The 18,996-nt window shown below is 44.2% G+C and overlaps 1 protein-coding gene across 1 annotated transcript in view; it reads left to right on the top strand.

Moving 5' to 3' along the window:
- The window catches only part of LOC140353693 (anoctamin-8-like), a 93,879-nt gene that overhangs the window by 27,589 nt on the left and 47,294 nt on the right, over positions 1-18,996 (top strand). The window contains exons 2-3 of the mRNA XM_072438368.1: positions 9,920-10,030; positions 14,339-14,471. Coding sequence (XP_072294469.1) covers positions 9,920-10,030; positions 14,339-14,471 — 244 coding nt within the window. The remainder of the gene's footprint in view (positions 1-9,919; positions 10,031-14,338; positions 14,472-18,996) is intronic.

The following is an 18,996-nucleotide window of genomic DNA, read 5'->3' as shown; positions in this document are numbered from 1 at the left end:
TATCTTTAATTATTATTTAATTGTTCATCTCAAGTTATTGTTCATGTGATCTGTGATGTAGATTTAGTTGATAATCACTTTTGTTTTTGTTTTTCTAATCTTATAGCCTAATGATTATTGCTTGCTGAAGCAATATTTCCAGTTTGTTAAAATGTTTTAGTGAAGTTTAAAAAATCTATATAAAAATAAGAAAAAAAATCAAATAAAATAATAATAATATCAATAGATTTTGATATTAATCAGACAAATTCCTGTTTTTTTTCTTTTTGTGTGAATGTTTTTTACTGTTGTCAAAAGTATAAAAAAAATCAGATAATAATCGACACTAAAAGTAGTATCGAAACTAGATTCTTCAAGTTAAAAAAATTAAGAAAAAATCACATTAACAGGACACAATTTGACCTTTCCTGAACAGTTTTAGAATTATCTTAAGTTATATCAGAATGTTACACTAAATTGTATCGTTTAAAAAAGAAAGAACTGTAATTTTGTGTTGAAAATGTCTAAAACCTCGACCTGAAAAAGAGCACTTTAAACGTCAGTTGGTGGTGTCGACACCAGTAACGAGAATTGAGTGTATTCCTGATGGTCGAGCACTGCCACGACCGAAAAGCACTCGAGAATATATATTGGGTGAAGTTATAAAAGTGTATTTACATCACATCCAGCGTCCATTTAAGACGTTCTAACCGGTTTAATGTTTTTTTTCACATTTGCTCACTGCGTTTATGGCGTGACTGCATCTTCTTCCAATTAGGTTTTATTGCACCGGGGCATTTACTTGTGCAAAGTGAGGCGGTTTCACTATAACAAGATGACAAAACGAGGAAGAGGAAGAGATCGAAAACCATTAAGACACTAACGAGAATTTAAATGCAACGCCGGGATATTTTCCTCTGCCTTTTTGTTTCGAGTCTATGCAATGGTATTTTCTCAATCCTTCAAGAATTGCAGTGAACATTTGTACATTATGTCTGCGTCAGATTCTCGTACATTTTGACCTCGGCGCTTCTTAAAAACGGAGTCATGAATAACCTGTTTTTACCACTTCAAAGACACGTAAAGCTCCTTCCACAGCGCGTCGTGACCTTCGTTCTGCTCAGCACGGCTCCTTAATCTGCCGCTTTAAGACCGATATCCCCGTCAGACGCAGGGCCACAGATTGAGAAACGAGAGAGAGAGAGACAAGGCTTGGCTCCGGACTGATAAGAACGTGAGCGACATTATGCCTGTCGCTGTTAGACCCGGGACCACCTGCTTGTAAGACCCTGTGAGACCCTGAAAGACCCTGTAAGACCTTCTCCAGTGCTGCAAAATGACAAAGCCACAGCAAAAGATAGTGATGTATTGTAATAATGACATATAACTGACATATTATTACAGACAAAAGTGAAGGAAACGACAGCAATGGACCGAAATGTGCGATAAATTTTCACTTTTTCACTTTCAATCCGATTCCAAATGTACCTTTTTTCATAGCTTGGCCGGGGTGCGACTTATACTCCGGAGCGACTTGATAGTATTTGTTATTTTCACACTGGCAACCACAAGAGGGCGCTCTAGGCTCTAAGCGACGCAGAAGAAGAATCTGCACTTCCTCTACCTCTGGAGTTTGTGGAGTTGTTTAGAAGTGACACAGAGGAAGAAGAATTCAATGGATTTAGTGATTTGGGGTAAAACTGATGCTTTGGTAAACTTGTTAGCATGTTCTTTATGCTATAGTTCTCTGAATAACTGTTAATATGTTACGTTAACATACCAGACACTTACCACAGTTCTGTCTGTGCGTCATGTAGCTGAAGGTGTTAGCGTTAGCATACGTACACCTATCCACCATGTTCTCTCATCTGTCATTCTTTTAAACTGCATTTCAAGATTAAATGTCTGTTCTTGGTCTTGGATTTTATCAAATACATTTCCCCCAAAAATGTGACTTATAATCCAGTGCGACTTATATATGTTTTTTTTCTTCTCTTATTATGCATTTTTTTATACTAATAATAACAATAATACTTGTTAATGTACTGTATATATCGCATCATTATGTATTTGCAGGGTATTTTATTCACAAACATATACATTATGACCTATTGAGGCTTCATCGCTGCTGAGTATTAGAACCTCTTTGTTGTGAACCCTTGTCACACATTTGTGCCCTAGCAACGGGAATGTGAACAATATTTAAATGTCAGCGTTGGGTGATGTAACGGTTGTTAATGGCGACAATGGGTGTTAAATATTGGCCTCGTCTTTGTAAACGTTCATGTCTGATGTGGGACCTTTAAAACCCTTTTGGATCCATCAAATATAAGTGGGAGTTAATATCACACCATAAACCATAAACTGTACATAAATTAACGATGTACAAACACTGAGGCCTTTGCTGACGAAAGCTATATTTTCGCTTTCAGTCAAAATAAATACATAAATGTAACTTTAGGATTTAGTTTAGTTTAGTTTACGCTGCACGTGTGACAAATGTGTGGCAATTTACCCCGTGTAATCCATCTGCGTTGACACGAACATATGGTGCTGTGTTTTATTCTAATTTGTGTACGTGTCTCATGTTAATTACGGAAAAGGGTCTTATGTTAATTTAAGGATGTTTATGTTATGTTTGTGTCCGTAGCCAGATTCGAACCGACGATCTTTGATTCTGAGAACGTTAAGAAGGTTTTTATCATCTAAAAAACATGCTTTCTCGGACCACACGCGGCGTTTATCACTTTGGCTTAAAAAAAAAAGAGTATTTCATTACATTATTACATACTTTTAGCTTCCACTCGCATCTACACTTGAACTGAAATAACCTTTTACCTTCGCCCTGGTTTTATCGTCAGTGTTTGACCTTGTGTCTCATTCGTTTGTGGCTGGTTCATTTGCGCTGCTCACGTGAGGCCAGTGTTGCCCTCGTGTTGAATGGGCCTCATTAACATGTGTGTCAGGTCCTGTCTGCCTGCAGCCTCCGGCCCACTGCCTCTGGCCTACAGAGCGGGACAGGCAGACTAAAGGAGCGTCATAGAGACCGTCCTGCAGCCTCTGGTCCACAGAGCGGGACAAGCAGACTAAAGGAGCGTCACAGAGACCGTCCTGCAGCCTCTGGTCCACAGAGCGGGACAGGCAGACTAAAGGAGCGTCATAGAGACCATCGTGCAGCCTCTGGTCCACAGAGCGGGACAGGCAGACTAAAGGAGCGTCATAGAGACCATCGTGCAGCCTCTGGTCCACAGAGCGGGACAGGCAGACTAAAGGAGCGTCATAGAGACCATCGTGCAGCCTCTGGTCCACAGAGCGGGACAGGCAGACTAAAGGAGCGTCATAGAGACCGTCCTGCAGCCTCTGGCCCACAGAGCGGGACAGGCAGACTAAAGGAGCGTCATAGAGACCATCGTGCAGCCTCTGGTCCACAGAGCGGGACAGGCAGACAAAAGGAGCGTCATAGAGACCGTCCTGCAGCCTCTGGTCCACAGAGCGGGACAGGCAGACTAAAGGAGCGTCATAGAGACCGTCCTGCAGCCTCTGGTCCACAGAGCGGGACAGGCAGACTAAAGGAGCGTCACAGAGACCGTCCTGCAGCCTCTGGTCCACAGAGCGGGACAGGCAGACTAAAGGAGCGTCACAGAGACCGTCCTGCAGCCTCTGGTCCACAGAGCGGGACAGGCAGACTAAAGGAGCGTCACAGAGACCGTCCTGCAGCCTCTGGTCCACAGAGCGGGACAGGCAGACTAAAGGAGCGTCACAGAGACCGTCCTGCAGCCTCTGGTCCACAGAGCGGGACAGGCAGACTAAAGGAGCGTCATAGAGACCATCGTGCAGCCTCTGGTCCACAGAGCGGGACAGGCAGACTAAAGGAGCGTCATAGAGACCATCGTGCAGCCTCTGGTCCACAGAGCGGGACAGGCAGACTAAAGGAGCGTCATAGAGACCGTCCTGCAGCCTCTGGCCCACAGAGCGGGACAGGCAGACTAAAGGAGCGTCATAGAGACCATCGTGCAGCCTCTGGTCCACAGAGCGGGACAGGCAGACAAAAGGAGCGTCATAGAGACCGTCCTGCAGCCTCTGGTCCACAGAGCGGGACAGGCAGACAAAAGGAGCGTCACAGAGACCGTCCTGCAGCCTCTGGTCCACAGAGCGGGACAGGCAGACTAAAGGAGCGTCACAGAGACCGTCCTGCAGCCTCTGGTCCACAGAGCGGGACAGGTAGACTAAAGGAGCGTCATAGAGACCATCGTGCAGCCTCTGGTCCACAGAGCGGGACAGGCAGACTAAAGGAGCGTCATAGAGACCGTCCTGCAGCCTCTGGCCCACAGAGCGGGACAGGCAGACTAAAGGAGCGTCATAGAGACCATCGTGCAGCCTCTGGTCCACAGAGCGGGACAGGCAGACAAAAGGAGCGTCATAGAGACCGTCCTGCAGCCTCTGGTCCACAGAGCGGGACAGGCAGACAAAAGGAGCGTCACAGAGACCGTCCTGCAGCCTCTGGTCCACAGAGCGGGACAGGCAGACTAAAGGAGCGTCACAGAGACCGTCCTGCAGCCTCTGGTCCACAGAGCGGGACAGGCAGACTAAAGGAGCGTCACAGAGACCGTCCTGCAGCCTCTGGTCCACAGAGCGGGACAGGCAGACTAAAGGAGTGTCACAGAGACCGTCCTGCAGCCTCTGGTCCACAGAGCGGGACAGGCAGACTAAAGGAGCGTCATAGAGACCGTCCTGCAGCCTCTGGTCCACAGAGCGGGACAGGCAGACTAAAGGAGAGTCATAGTAGAGACCGTCCTGCAGCCTCTGGTCCACAGAGCGGGACAGGCAGACTAAAGGAGCGTCATAGTAGAGACCGTCCTGCAGCCTCTGGTCCACAGAGCGGGACATTGTGGGTTTTTGTTTGTGTTTGGAGATGTGGGGAAGTATCGTCCTCAGAGCAAAAGCCGCGTGGAGCCAGAGGAGGACGAGTAAGTAAACCATAGTTACACTTTTACTTTGGTGACTGGATATAATTATGTTTAAAGGTGCACTGTGTAACTTTATGGTGAAGGGTCGAACACTCAAAGAATATTGTACTCACCAAAAAACAAGATAGTATTTAGGAACAATTTTTGTCTTTTTTGGTATTTATTCCACAACAGTCCCTATTAGCTATTTGGCGCAATAAATACTTAAAGTTCATATGAAGTTTCCCTGTTTTTCTAATTCTGACTTAGATGATGTTATGGTTTGTTGTTACAGAAACTGAAATATTTAACACAGTTTTGCTTCCGTTAAGTTGACATTTGTGAAGACATTTTGAAAAATGAGAATTTAAAATGACAGGAAGTCGAGCTGAGTTATAAAACGGAATTCTTCTGTGATGTCATCAATGTGCGACATGCCGTTGAAAACACAGGGACAGTTTACACTTAAAGGACACACTTTTCTGACAGTTTAAACCCTCATTCGACAAAATAAAGGTGTTAAATTGTGTTATTGTTTGTCAAATCATAACCTTTGTGTCATTTATATGGATTTCGTCTCTTGTTTACAGTCTAGTTGCTAGGTAACAGCTGTGGAATTACCTCTATGTCATATTTGTGCTCATGTCCAACCAGGAAGTACAATTATATACTTTACAAAAATGGTCAAACTGGAGACAAATAGGGAAAATGTTTAGTAAAAACTGAAATATACTTGTGTTCACTGCGTTTTAGTGAAATGTATAGTTTAACGTGTCATATGGACTTTAAACTTTCGGGTAAATATATTGTACTTGTTTCTATTTTACTGGAGAAAATGTGTTTATGCCGCTTTGCGAATGAACTCTCGGTCTCGTCTGAATTATGTTTTATTTATTTATTTGCATTTGTCGCTGTGGAATATGTTGCCCGGATGAGACATTTTTGGAGTAACAACATTTACAACATTTACATAAAACGTGTTTTATGGGCGCGTTGGCGTAAAATGGCATTACGCGCAAATTTGGGTTTGAAATGTGGCAGAACTAAACGGTTCGGGGGGAACTCGGGAGGACGCCCACACTCGGGAGGACAGACTCTCTCTCCTCCCTTCCATCTCTCCTTTTCCTCAGTCTCTCCTCCTCTCTCTCTGTCTCCTTTGCCCTCTTCATCACCTTCCTCACTCTCTTCTTCCTCTCATTCCCCCTTTTATCTTCCTCATTCCCGTTCTCCAACCTTTCCTCTCTCATTTTCCTCACTGTCTTCCTCCTCTTCCTTCCCCTTTCTCCATCCTTTCTCTCTCTCTGCTCATCTCACCTTTCCCTCCATCTCTTCCTAATGTCTCTCCTTATTTCTCCCCTTTTTTCTCTTCCCTCTTTCTTCCACTCCTCGCGCTTCCTCGCTCTTCCCCTAGCTTTCCTTTTCCTCACTCTTCTTTCTCTCTCCCCCTTACTTATCTTATTGATCGCTTTTTCCCTCTCTCTCCCTCTTCCTATCTCTCCTTTTCCTCTATCTCTTCCTTTCTCCCTTCATCTCTTTCACTCTCCCTCCTTCTCTCCCTTTTCCTTTTTCCTGCTTCCTCTCTCTTTCCCCATCTTTCCCTTTCCTCTCCATTTCCCTCTCTACCTCGCTTGTCCCCCTTTTGTTTTCCTCTCTCTCTCCTTCCTCTCTTTCTACCCCTCTCTTTCTCTCTCACACACCCCCTCGCTCCCTTTATCTCTTTCACTCTCTCTCCTCTCCCTCTTTCTCCTTTTCTCTCTTCCTTTCTCTTTCCCATCTCTCCTTTCCCTCTCTCTTTCTCCCCCTGTTCTCTTCTCTCCCCTCTCTCTCCTCTCTCTCCCCCTTTCTCTTCTCTCTCTCCCCCTCTCTCTCTCCTCTCTCTCTCTCCCCCTTTCTCTCCTCTCTCTCTCCTCTCTCTCCCCTCTCTCTCCCCTCTCTCTCCCCTCTCTCTCCCCTCTCTCTCCTCTCTCTCCCCTCTCTCTCCCCTCTCTCTCTCCTCTCTCTCCCCTCTCTCTCCCCTCTCTCTCTCCTCTCTCTCCCCTCTCTCTCCCCTCTCTCTCTCCTCTCTCTCCCCTCTCTCTCTCTCCTCTCTCTCCCCTCTCTCTCTCCTCTCTCTCTCCTCTCTCTCTCCTCTCTCTCCCCTCTCTCCCCTCTCTCCCCTCTCTCTCCCCTCTCTCTCTCCTCTCTCTCTCCTCTCTCTCCCCTCTCTCTCCCCTCTCTCTCCCCTCTCTCCTCTCTCTCCCCTCTCTCTCTCCTCTCTCTCTCCTCTCTCTCCCCTCTCCCTTTCTCCTCTCTCTCCCCTCTCTCTCCCCTCTCTCTCTCCTCTCTCCCCCCTCTCTCTCCCCTCTCTCTCTCCTCTCTCTCCTCTCTCTCCCTTCTCTCTCCTCTCTCCCTCTCTCCTCTCTCTCCCCTCTCTCTCCCCTCTCTCTCTCCTCTCTCCCCCCTCTCTCTCCCCTCTCTCTCTCCTCTCTCCCCCCTCTCTCTCCCCTCTCTCTCTCCTCTCTCTCCTCTCTCTCCCTGCTCTCTCCTCTCTCCCTCTCTCCTCTCTCTCCCCCTCTCTCCGTCTTTATGATTCATGAGCGTAGGACCATTAGCGTGTGACCGTGGGGTGACAGCTGAGCGACGGCCCGGGTCACTCCAAAGGTCAGTCCCATTTAAAGTGTTCGCTGCGCAGACACTGGGCGTCTTTGTCGACTTCAGAGCACAAGGAGGTGTCGGGTTCTCGCGTTCTTTCCGTGACGCGTCTCTGTTCGGGTCGCGATGTGTGCGAGCGGTTTTGCCGGGTGGCGCTGCAGCGGTGCGACTGCGGCCGTGGCGTGGAGCTATTTTTGGTGATGCTTTGGAAATAGGCTAAAGGTCAGTTGAGCCAGTGCCGCGTGGGTGAGTCTCTGAGGTCTCTGAGGTCTCTGAGGTCTCTGAGGACAACGCAAGGTAAATGTGCAGTTGTCTAGTCACAATATTCACATTTCAAACTTTCAAAATATTGATACAAAGGAAAAGGCTTGATATTCGATATTCGTGCCACAAAGACAAGAAAAAACACACAGTGAGGGACCCTATGACTAAATGAACTGCTCTTTTTCTGCCTGGATGAACTCTCTTCACTAGATGAACCACTCTCTCTCCTCCTTTCTGGTTCCACAGTCTCTCTTCTACAGTTTCTCCTTCTCTGTGGTGCTCACAGAGGTTTTCTGAGGGTCTAACATCAGGAGATGGTCTGGGACAATTATCCATTTGCTAAATTCCAGTGAACATGGTTTGATCAGGTTGGGATTGTGTTGAAGGGGGACATATTATGCTAAGAGGCTTGAGTACTTCAAAGATTCCCCTATCCCCGCCCACATCCCTGTACATAGTTCTGATTATTCCTAGAATTGAGACTCAAGAGTGAGCTTTATCAGTTCTGCAGTTTGGAACAGGAAGTGAGCGGGTCAGTTTCCATTAATTAGCTGTTTTAGATCAATGTTGCCGTTTACAATGAACAAATGTAATATGATGATCATGTTTTGGTTCAAAAGTAATGCCCCCTTTGAAGAAGTAACGCGAGGGCCTAATATTCGGTCCAGACGAAGGTAAACGTCTCCATGAAGTGTGAGTCAGTTCAGTCGAGATGTTATGATAAACCTTGATCTACCCAACTAAGAAACAGAAAATACATTACAGCAATATAATAAGAAAGGAAGATTATTAATGTAGTGTGTGTATATACATTTGCTCAACTGGAAGATATGATAAAATGACATCAGTGGCAGATGTATGACCAGTACACAAAGTTTGTTGTGGTTTTGTCGAAAGAACATCTCCAGAACTAAAATACCCCATAAACCCAGGCATGGTTTCTCTTGATGCTATTTTTACTCTGAGCTTGTGTCTTTGCAGTTCTCGCTTCCCTTTATCCCGCGTCCTCTTGGAGCAGAGCACTAAAAATACTAATGTACTCACATCTCTTTGGCTGCTCTTTCGGGACAAACAGTTTGTTTGGCCAGGTCTGAACTGAAATGTGTCGCTTTCCTGCAGAACTGACACTCGCTTCAGTGTGTTTAATGCTGATAATGTCTTAAAGATGCACTATGGATCTTTTCTGGTGGTCCACCTTCTATTTTTGTCTCTGTGGAGATGTTCCCCATGTTGGCATTAAACCTTTATTCAGTTACAGGGGTTATTTCTAAGGCGTTTTCCCTCCACAGATCTGCTTGTGGTGGATTTATCCAAATGAATATCCACCAATGAAAGCAGAGCGAGTGCGTGATGTCATAGATTAGGCCGACGTTTAAAGAGTCCAAAGAGAAATGCTTCAGATGGAAGTGTGTTTTAAGACCTGACATGTACAAATGATTCTGTGGTTCTGTGTCTCTGTGACTCTGTGGTTCTGTGACTCTGTGGCTCCGTGGTTCCGTGGTTCCGTGGCTCGGCTCTGCGGTTCTGCGGTGTGAACAGGCGTCACCTGCTCGTTTCCATGGAGACAGTATGATATAATGCCCTGATGTGGAGCGTTCTATGTTGAGAAGGACAGAACAATTTATTGCAATTTCAATTACAATAAATCACAAATGCTGCAGCTTATTTAGAAAATAGAATGTCTTTGAAAGAGGACAAAGTGTCCTGTCTTTGGATGAAATCCTCTTCGTTCAGAAATGCAGGATTCTTGTATTTATCAGTTCATTGTTCAGTCTCAGATAAAGAGAATGAAGAGAATCCAAATGTTTGCATTAGGTATTTTCATATACATCAAATGGCAATAGTCCGAAAATCACAATTAGACATATTGTGCAGCCGAGTGTGAAGGAGAGCGGCTCCGGCCCCTGGAGCCCAAGGATGATGTTATAAATGTCCCACGCTGTGAAGGTGTAAAACTGACTCTCTCTCCCTCTCTCTCTCTCCCTCCTCCCTCCTCTCTTCCTCCCTCCCTCCCTCCCTCCCTCTCTCTCTCTCTCCCTCCCTCCCCCCCCTCCCCCCCTCTCTCTCTCTCTCCCTCCCTCCCTCTCTCCCTGTCACAGATAAGCTGTTTGGGAAGAGGCTGCTGCAGGCTGGGAGGCACATCATGTCTCACAAGTCGTGGATGAAGACGGTGCCCACGGAGAACTGCGACGTGCTCATGACGTTTGCAGGTCAGAGACTCCCACTCCTGTCAGGGCCCCGTGCGCTCTGTCAGGGCCCTTTGCGCTCTGTCAGGGCCCCTTGCGTCAATATCGAGCCACAGAAATGACGTTACAAATTTGATTTGAGTTCTTTTGAGTCTCTAAAGCGTCACATTTTTTCCACCAGGGCTCGTTAATGAGGGGCACAAATGTGGTTACCGAAGCTGGGCCTTTCTGTGTGGAGTTTGCATGTTCTCCCCATGTCTGCGTACAAAAAACATGCACAATAGGCTCCTCCCTCTTGGGCCAGGACTGAAAAAGAGATGATAAATGTTAAATAAAGGTCAATAAAACGAGTACAGCAGTCTTTAAATACAGCAGTTTGTCATAGAGTAAGAACTCTATGACAGTGGTGGAAAGTAATGAAGTACAAAAGTAAAAGTGCTGGTCCTAAGTAACATTCTATACTTTACTTAAGTCGTTTTTACACTAGATATTTTTTACTTTAACTTCACTACATTTGAGAGCAAGTGTCTGTTCCTTTTACTCCACTACATTTTTTGGTCTGGACTGAAAAGTGGAACGTACTTTATCATTTGGTTCTGTTACATGCTTGTTTCCATGGAGATGTTATGAGTGTACCTGGAATGTTCCTCAGTAAGTAACGAGTCTGTGTGCCAGATGAAGTGTTCTAAATCTCTTTCAAAACTTTCAGGTTCCATTTTGCCGTAAAAAGTGAATTTGAGTGAAACGATCGCTCCACGGACACAAATGAAATCAAAGAAACGCATTTGGTTCAATTTCATGGCTCAAAAAATCACACATTCTCACTGTGAGGTTAAAGTGTGTATGACAGGTTTTTACAACGTTCTAATTTTGACTTGTGTATTCAAACCTGTTGTACTTATTATAGTTTTACACCAATCGAGCAGGTATTTGTGGAGAAAACGCAGAAAAATCTGTAGAAACTGTGACATCACACCAGGGACACTCATTCCAGTTTATGCAGGATCTAGACAAAAAAAACACAACTTTTTGGGCTCGAAACATTAATTCAACAAAATAAAGTCGCTCTCATATATCTTTATTTGTCAAATAAAAAATTGTTATATTAGATGATTTTTTTCTTAGTGTGATGTCATCAATTACAAACAGGAAGTGAAATTATAAACCTAAAAATTGTGCTATTCTGTGATATTTTTTTTAATTATTTTTAGCTAAATTCAAAATATAATGCGTTCGACCTGTAGGGGGAACTTTAAGGTTAAGATACACTTTGCTGTCCCCCATAGGGATCGCCTCTCCACAGATCAGACCCGCGACTTTGCTTTTATATTCTTGTTTCATGTTGCACTTTATCACCGGAGAAAGTTCCTAGTTTGTGAATCTTGTTCTTATTCACCGACAATGGCATAAAACCTTTTTCTGATTCTGGTTGAACGCCATACCTCGGAACATTCCAGGCAAACTAACGACATCTCCATGGAGACAAGTTGCTGGTTCAACTGTTTTGATTCGCCGCGACCTCGTTTATAACGGCGGAAAATCGCTCGACGAGGCACATTTCTCCATTTTCCTTTATTAGCGCGTAGCCGCCATTAGCGTTTGCAAAGGTCACGTTGTTTCTTTTCGCGCCGTTAACTGCCTCGGTGGCTTTTGCTGCGTCATGGAAACGCGCGGGGATCTGATTCGGCCTCGGCGGCGGCGGTTTGTGCAGTGTCCAGTGAATCTGACCGACGCCTTCACGGCTATTGTAGAGCGGCTCGTTTGAATCCAATGCAAACTGAACGGTCCTGCCTCAGTTGATGTCAGTACTGTTTGATTTGCTGCACCGCCCGGGATGCTCCTCCCCCTCCTCCATCCTCCTCCATCCTCCTCCTCCTCCTTTATCCTCCTCCATCCTCCTCCATCCTCCTCCCCCTCCTTTATCCTCCACCCCTCCTCCACCCTCCATCCTCCTCCCCCTCCCTCTCTATCCTCATCCTCCACCATCCTCCATCCTCCTCCCCCTCCTCCACCATCCTCCATCCTCTTCCACTCTCCTCCATCCTCCTCCTCCTCCTCCTCCTCCACCCTCCTCCCCCTCCTCCATCCTCCTCCCCCTCCTCCACCATCCTCCATCCTCTTCCACTCTCCTCCATCCTCCTCCTCCTCCTCCACCCTCCTCCCCCTCCTCCATCCTCCTCCCCCTCCTCCACCATCCTCCATCCTCTTCCACTCTCCTCCATCCTCCTCCTCCTCCTCCTCCACCCTCCTCCCCCTCCTCCATCCTCCTCCCCCTCCTTCACCATCCTCCATCCTCTTCCACTCTTCTCCATCCTCCTCCTCCTCCATCCTCCTCCACCTCCTCCATCCTCCTCCCCCTCCTCCATCGTCCCCCTCCCCCCCTTCTCCATCCTCCACCCCCTCCTCCAACTCTTCCCTCTCCTCACATTCTCGGAGGGAGAATGCTGCGAGTGGCGTTTGCGTTTGGCTGTAAATCATTTTGAAGAGAGGTATGAGCGTCGTGGATCAGTTTTAATAACTCGCTGACAACAGGAACCACCGCAGAGGCAGTTCTGCCTCTCAACATGCGTCCGCCACTTCCATTAGCGTGAAATTAAATTAGTATTATTGTGAAAAACACTGTCTTTCATGAGCTTTTAACCTCAACGTCACTACGGAGTTCCCTCATTGCCGGTCGCCTGATTCGTGCATGTTTGAGTAATCCTGTATAGTCCAGTGTTTGAGTGCAAGGAAATTTTCAGTTTTCACCTACCCCTTATCCCCGCCCTTGTCTCTGTTGCCAGTGCTTATAAAATGAATAAAAAATAAATAAATCAAACTCTACAATTCAGATACATGCAGTGTTCTAAAATGTCACATAATTTTCGACATTAAAAACATGTAAATAACCGTAATCCGCGGCTTGTTGCAGTGAAACGCCACGACGAAGAGGCGGGGCTTATCAGTTCAGCACTAGTAGAACAGGAAGTGAGTGAACCCGCTTCTATTATAAAGCAGTTTTAGATCAGTATTGAGGTTTACTATGAAAAAAAGGTCAAATGAAGATGGTTATTTACAACCTACAGTGACATGTAAACTCTGTAAACTAGAGTAAAGTTCAGTGTACACAGTGTCGTTGTAATATCCCCCCAGTCTTCTTCACGTGGAATAGTCTAATCCGCCTTTAGACTGGCTTGTTGTGTTGTATTTATAATGCCATTGTTCTGCATGTATCCTTCACTTTTGTCAGTTTTATTACACACGATTCACTGATGCATTGTCACTGAGTCACATTGTACTGTGCGTAATACACTTAAGCAACGGCTGTGTTCTTTATTAAATATAATGTTTGGACTGGGAACTGTCGAATTAATTTATTCCACTAACAAGGGAATTGTAAAAGAGCATCTTAAATTATTTTGGTCCAATTCTGGAAATGGATGAGAACACAAAGTTTCAGTATCTCTGTAAATGATTATAGCAAACGCTCCGTCCAATTACAACTGATTATTATTATTATTATTTATTTATTTTAAGTCATGTTATTAACAGACATCCTAGTTATTCACTTGTTTTTTTAATTATTTTAATTATTATTATTTTTTTCATTATTATTCATTTAATTTTTTTTTTAACAAACCAATAGAACAGAACACAAAACGACCAGAGAGACATAAAATACTAAACATAAATACAAACAAAAGAATATTTAAATTAAAAAAAAAGTCCCATTTGGTCCAAAGTATTCACTTGACTGAAAAAGAGATGATAAATGTTAAATAAAGGTCAATAAAACGAGTACAGCAGTCTTTAAATACAGCAGTTTGTCATAGAGTAAGAACTCTATGACAGTGGTGGAAAGTAATGAAGTACAAAAGTAAAAGTGCTGGTCCTAAGTACGACCAGAGAGACATAAAATACTAAACATAAACACAAACAAAAGAATATTTAAATTAAAATAAAAGTCCCATTTGGTCCAAAGTATTCACTTGTTTTTTAACGTACGGCTCCAGAATCAGCACGTGTGACGAGGTATGATACGAGAGCCACATTAAGTACTTAGAAGAAGTATTTGCACGAAAAATAGCGGCTCTAGATCCCGCTCCAGCACAACCACTACGCCAAGTGCACTCAAAGCGCGTTCCGATGCACTTCAGCTGCCACGGCGATAATAGTAGACGCAAAGATGTGGATTTTTGTGAGTGGGTTCGGCCTGGATCACGTCTTAGGGTTAGGGTTAGCGCTAGCACGTAGCATCTCCGAGCACCGCCGCTGTGGAGTAAATATACACCGTTGCGTGGGAACACTGTTTGAAAATGTGTGTGCACTTTGTGTGTGTACTTCCTGTTTCAGACTCCATCGACGACCACACGTTGCTATGGCTACTGAACCACATCCGACTGGGAATCCCGGAACTCATCATCCAAATCCGGCACCACAAGCACACGAGCGTCTACGCATTCTTCATCACCGCCACCTACGAGAAGTAAGGACTGTCCCAAGGCTTTTATTTACGTACAAACGGTTTGCTTAAGATATGGCGGGAAATTAAAAAAAAACTATTAGGGAGATTTTGAGGAGAATTTGGGGAGATCTTGGGAAGATTTTGGGGAGATTTTGAGGAGATTCTAGGAAGATTTTGGGGAGATTTTAAGGAGATCCTGGGAGATTCTGGGAGATTTTGAGGAGGTTTTGAGGAGATTCTGGGAAGATTTTTGGGAGATTTAGGGGAAATTTTAGGGAGAATTTGAAGATATTTTGGGGAAATTTTAGGGAGATTTTGGAGAGATTTTGAGGAGATTTTGGGGAGATTTTGATGAGATTTGGGGGAAAGTTTAGGGAGATTTTGAAGAGATTTTGTGTTGATTTTGAGGAGATTCTGGGAAGATTTTGGGGAGATTTTGATGAGATTTTGAGGAAATTTTGAGGAAATTCTGAGGAGATTTGGGAAAAATTTTAGGAAGATTTTGAGGAGATTTTGTGTTGATTTTGAGAAGATTTTGGGGAGATTTTGGGGAGATTTTAAGGAGATCCTGGGGAAATTCTGGGAGATTTTGGGGAAATTTTAGGGAGATTTTGAGGAGATTTGGGGGAAATTTTAGGGAGATTTTGAGGAGATTCTGGGAAGATTTTGGGGAGATTTTGAGGAGATTTTGGGGCGATTTTGGGGAGATTTTGAGGAGATTTGGGGGGAATTTTGGGGAGATTTTGAGGAGATTTTGAGGAGATTTGGGGGAGATTTTGATGAGATTTGGGGGAAATTTTAGGGAGATTTTGAAGAGATTTTGTGTTGATTTTGAGGAGATTCTGGAAAGATTTTGGGGAGATTTTGATGAGATTTTGAGGAAATTTTGAGGAAATTCTGAGGAGATTTGGGAAAAATTGTAGGAAGATTTTGAGGAGATTTTGTGTTGATTTTGAGAAGATTTTGGGGAGATTTTGGGGAGATTTTAAGGAGATCCTGGGGAGATTCTGGGAGATTTTGGGGAAATTTTAGGGAGATTTTGAGGAGATTTGGGGGAAATTTTAGGGAGATTTTGAGGAGATTCTGGGAAGATTTTGGGGAGATTTTGAGGAGATTTTGGGGCGATTTTGGGGTGATTTTGAGGAGATTTGGGGGGAATTTTTGGGAGATTTTGAGGAGATTTGGAGAAAATTTTCGGGAGATTTTGTTGATATTTTGGGGAAATTTTAGGACGATTTTTAGGAGATTTTGTGTTGATATTGAGGAGATTCTGGGAAGATTTGGGGGAGATTTTGAGGAGATCCTGGGGAGATTCTTGGGAGATTTTGAGGATTACCTTCACACACCAAATTTATTTTCCTCTGCTGTTCTTTACTTCTTTACCAGATTTTGTGCAAGATTCAGGGAAGATTTTCTGGAAATTTTGGGGAGACTTTGGGGAGATTTTGAGGAGATTTTGGGAAGATCTTACTTCGCGATTACGTTCACACACCAAATTTTATCTTCCTCTGCTGTTCTTTACTTGACATTTCTGAAACACTGACATTTTCTGTTTGTGGGACATTTTTACATGAAGATCTTTTAATTCATATCCAAGTTAGTATCCTAAATTATCTTTACGTTTAAGTATATATGAAATCCATGGGCTGAAATTATTGTTGAGTGAATTTGTTGAAGACTGATTATTTAGACACGAGCTCGTCCTGGTTTACATTTAGGTTTTAGCGCTAAAAGCGTTCAACAGTTTCCCACATTTTCCTTTCTGTTTCTTATTGGAGTTTGAAATAGAGAATTGGGTTTGGTTTGTTCAGTTTTTATGCAGAACATTATCTCACTCCGTCTGATTGAAGCTCAGTGTTTTGAGATAATCAGTTTCATCATACTTTGAGTTTTAAATGTCGGTGAATTTCTATGACTCTGAATCTTTGTGTTTTTCTCAGTTAAAAAAAGTCTTAAAAAAAAGAAATAAATTATAACCATAATCTTTTTTTTTTCTTTTTTAATCACCTTTACATTTTCAATACTTTCATTTTCAAGCAATCAAATTCAACACTAAATTCAGAATATAATGTAAGATGCCACGATTCACTCACTTGGATCGATTGCTGACGTTTGTGTCGCTAAATTCACTGTGAATTTGACTCTGCATTGATGGAATATTTAAAACCAAATCAAAATACGGAAACAAAAATGCCTAACCTTCAGAACAAGTGTGCAAAGTGATATTTCTGCACTTTTGTGGTTAATTTTATGCTCCATTCATGTTTTTAGAGACACATTTTAGCTCATTCCTGATGCATTGTTAAAATATCATCAGAATCTAGATATGGAGATGTTCATTTTTGACAATATCGCCCATTCGATAGCTGCAAAAGTGAGAAATGCTTTGTGACTTTGTTAACTTGTTCTGTCTGTCACGGTTTGAAAAGTGTAAAACCATGAGTGTAATAACCCCGCCCCTCCAGTGCGGCGTGAGACAGCCGGCCTCGTCTCGTATTCAGCTTCAAAGTGCACAAACTCCATTCTCTGGTGCCGCGCTGACAAATGCAGCCGACAATTGTGGATGAAACCAGGGTCACTTTAATTTCCTCTCCTCTGACTTTGGCGCATAAACAGTGAGAAACACAATCGCTCTGAACAATTCACCTTCCTCTGCTGACGGTGCGTTTCACATGAGGCCACAGGCGGGACGGAGGGAGAGTGAGGCCCAGATGGAACTGCACACTAAAGTATTGATACTGACAACTGTGTATTTATGTAAAACGTCTGATTTTTAGTCTGACACTTTCCCCACTTTGCCTGTTGTTGTTGGTGGTTGAATGGACGTGACGTTTGGAGGCTACCGCTAACTCTCCCATTGAGGATGCGTTAGCGCTAACGTGTACTGGCTAATTCTGACGTTTAGTTTAGGCAACAATCCACACAAAACTCTTTGGCACGTGGTTTTTCCAACGAGGCTCTGGCGTTACTGGCCAAGCGGTCGTCAGTCGCCAAAACAGCCCCACATTTTAATAGTTTGTGACGTTTGGAGGCTAACGCTAACTCTCCCATTGAAGATGCATTAGCGCTAACGTGTACTGGCTAATTCTGACGTTTAGTTTAGGCAACAATCCACACAAAACTCTTCTATGCGCGGTTTTCTAACGAGATGTTACTGGTCGAGCGGTCGTCAGTCGCCAAAACAGCCCCACATTTTAATAGTTTGTCATGTTTGGAGGCTAACGCTAACTCTCCCATTGACGATGCATTAGCGCTAACGTGTACCGGCTAGTGGAAATCAGACATTTAATTTAGTTTAAACACTGGAAATGTCCATTGAATAGTATTTTATTAGGACTGCAACCATTTTATTTTGGTTATCCCTTTATCAAGCAGCAATTATTTCAATTAAAAGTTTAGTTGTTTGAAATGGGAATGGGCTGTGAATGGGAAAGGCCTGTGAACTTGAGACTTTTTACACATTTTGGACTAAGATGAAGCTTGAGACAATCTCCAGATCGGTATTTCAGTTAAAACACTACTTTTGCATGTGTCATTCTGAGGTAAATCCTGCTCCGTCTGAATCATAACCTCCTTTTTAAACACGTGGCACGTTTTATAGATCCGACAATGGTGATTTGATCGCTAAATCGTTGACGGTTTTGGATTTCAATAAGCGATTCGTCTCAAGTGATTGTTTAACTTTTATTCTAGTTATTGATTGTTGCATTTTCCTCACATATGGCGCGAAAAACACAGACATCAGGAGAAAAGCAGAGGAAAGGTGGCAGCGCGGCGCCGTAGGAAAGGCTGACCTACATTCTGTGTGACGAGGGGGAAAGAGAGGAAGTGGAAGAGCGTCTGAAAACAGGAGGCGGGGCCGGGCGAGGACGAGGATGTCACGGGGACATTTCATTTTCTGTTCTGACGGCTTTTGTTTGAGTGTAATGGACGTTGGCGTTGAAGCGTTATCTCTTCAGAGCGCGTGTTCTGAGGGAAATGACCTTGTGGCGTTTTCTAGTTTACACCTCTTGAGAAGCTGTGGGTCTAAAAAGCGGAGCGATAATGGCAGAAAAAATACAAAATAGAGAAAATATATTATTGTGTGTCTGGACCTCACAGTCACTCTCTCGTCTCGTCTTGTGGGAGCTGCGCCTCGTCCCGCCGCTCGTGTCCCCGTGTACACGTTTGTTTGGTAGAAAACGTGGATTCTTGCTGTGCGTGTGCTCGCCTCTCCACAGAGCTGACCTGTAACCTGGCCCGCTGGCTTTCCCTGTGATTGAGTCTGTAAAGAGCCGCTTTGGCCTCGCTCGCTCTCGTTCTGCCTCGAGGTCGTCGTCCACACGTCGGGCTCGTTTGTGACGACTGCATTAACGAGGTGTTAAGATTCATCAAGGCTCCAGCTGCTCCTGTGGAGCCCGAAGCAGGTCTGAGGGGCCCAGCGTGGGGGCCCGGCTCCCCTCTCTCTGTTTCTGTCTCTGTCTCTGTCTGTTGCTCTCCAGCTCTTTCTTACTAGCTCTCTTTCTCTCTCTTTATTTTGCGTTCTCTCTCGTCCCTTCTCTCTACC

The sequence above is a fragment of the Eucyclogobius newberryi genome, unplaced genomic scaffold (genome assembly GCF_026437365.1).
Source record: "Eucyclogobius newberryi isolate DKJ021-1_F unplaced genomic scaffold, fEucNew1.0.hap1 SCAF_9, whole genome shotgun sequence".
NCBI lineage: Eukaryota > Metazoa > Chordata > Actinopteri > Gobiiformes > Gobiidae > Eucyclogobius > Eucyclogobius newberryi.
This window is presented reverse-complemented; position numbering and strand designations above follow the sequence as displayed.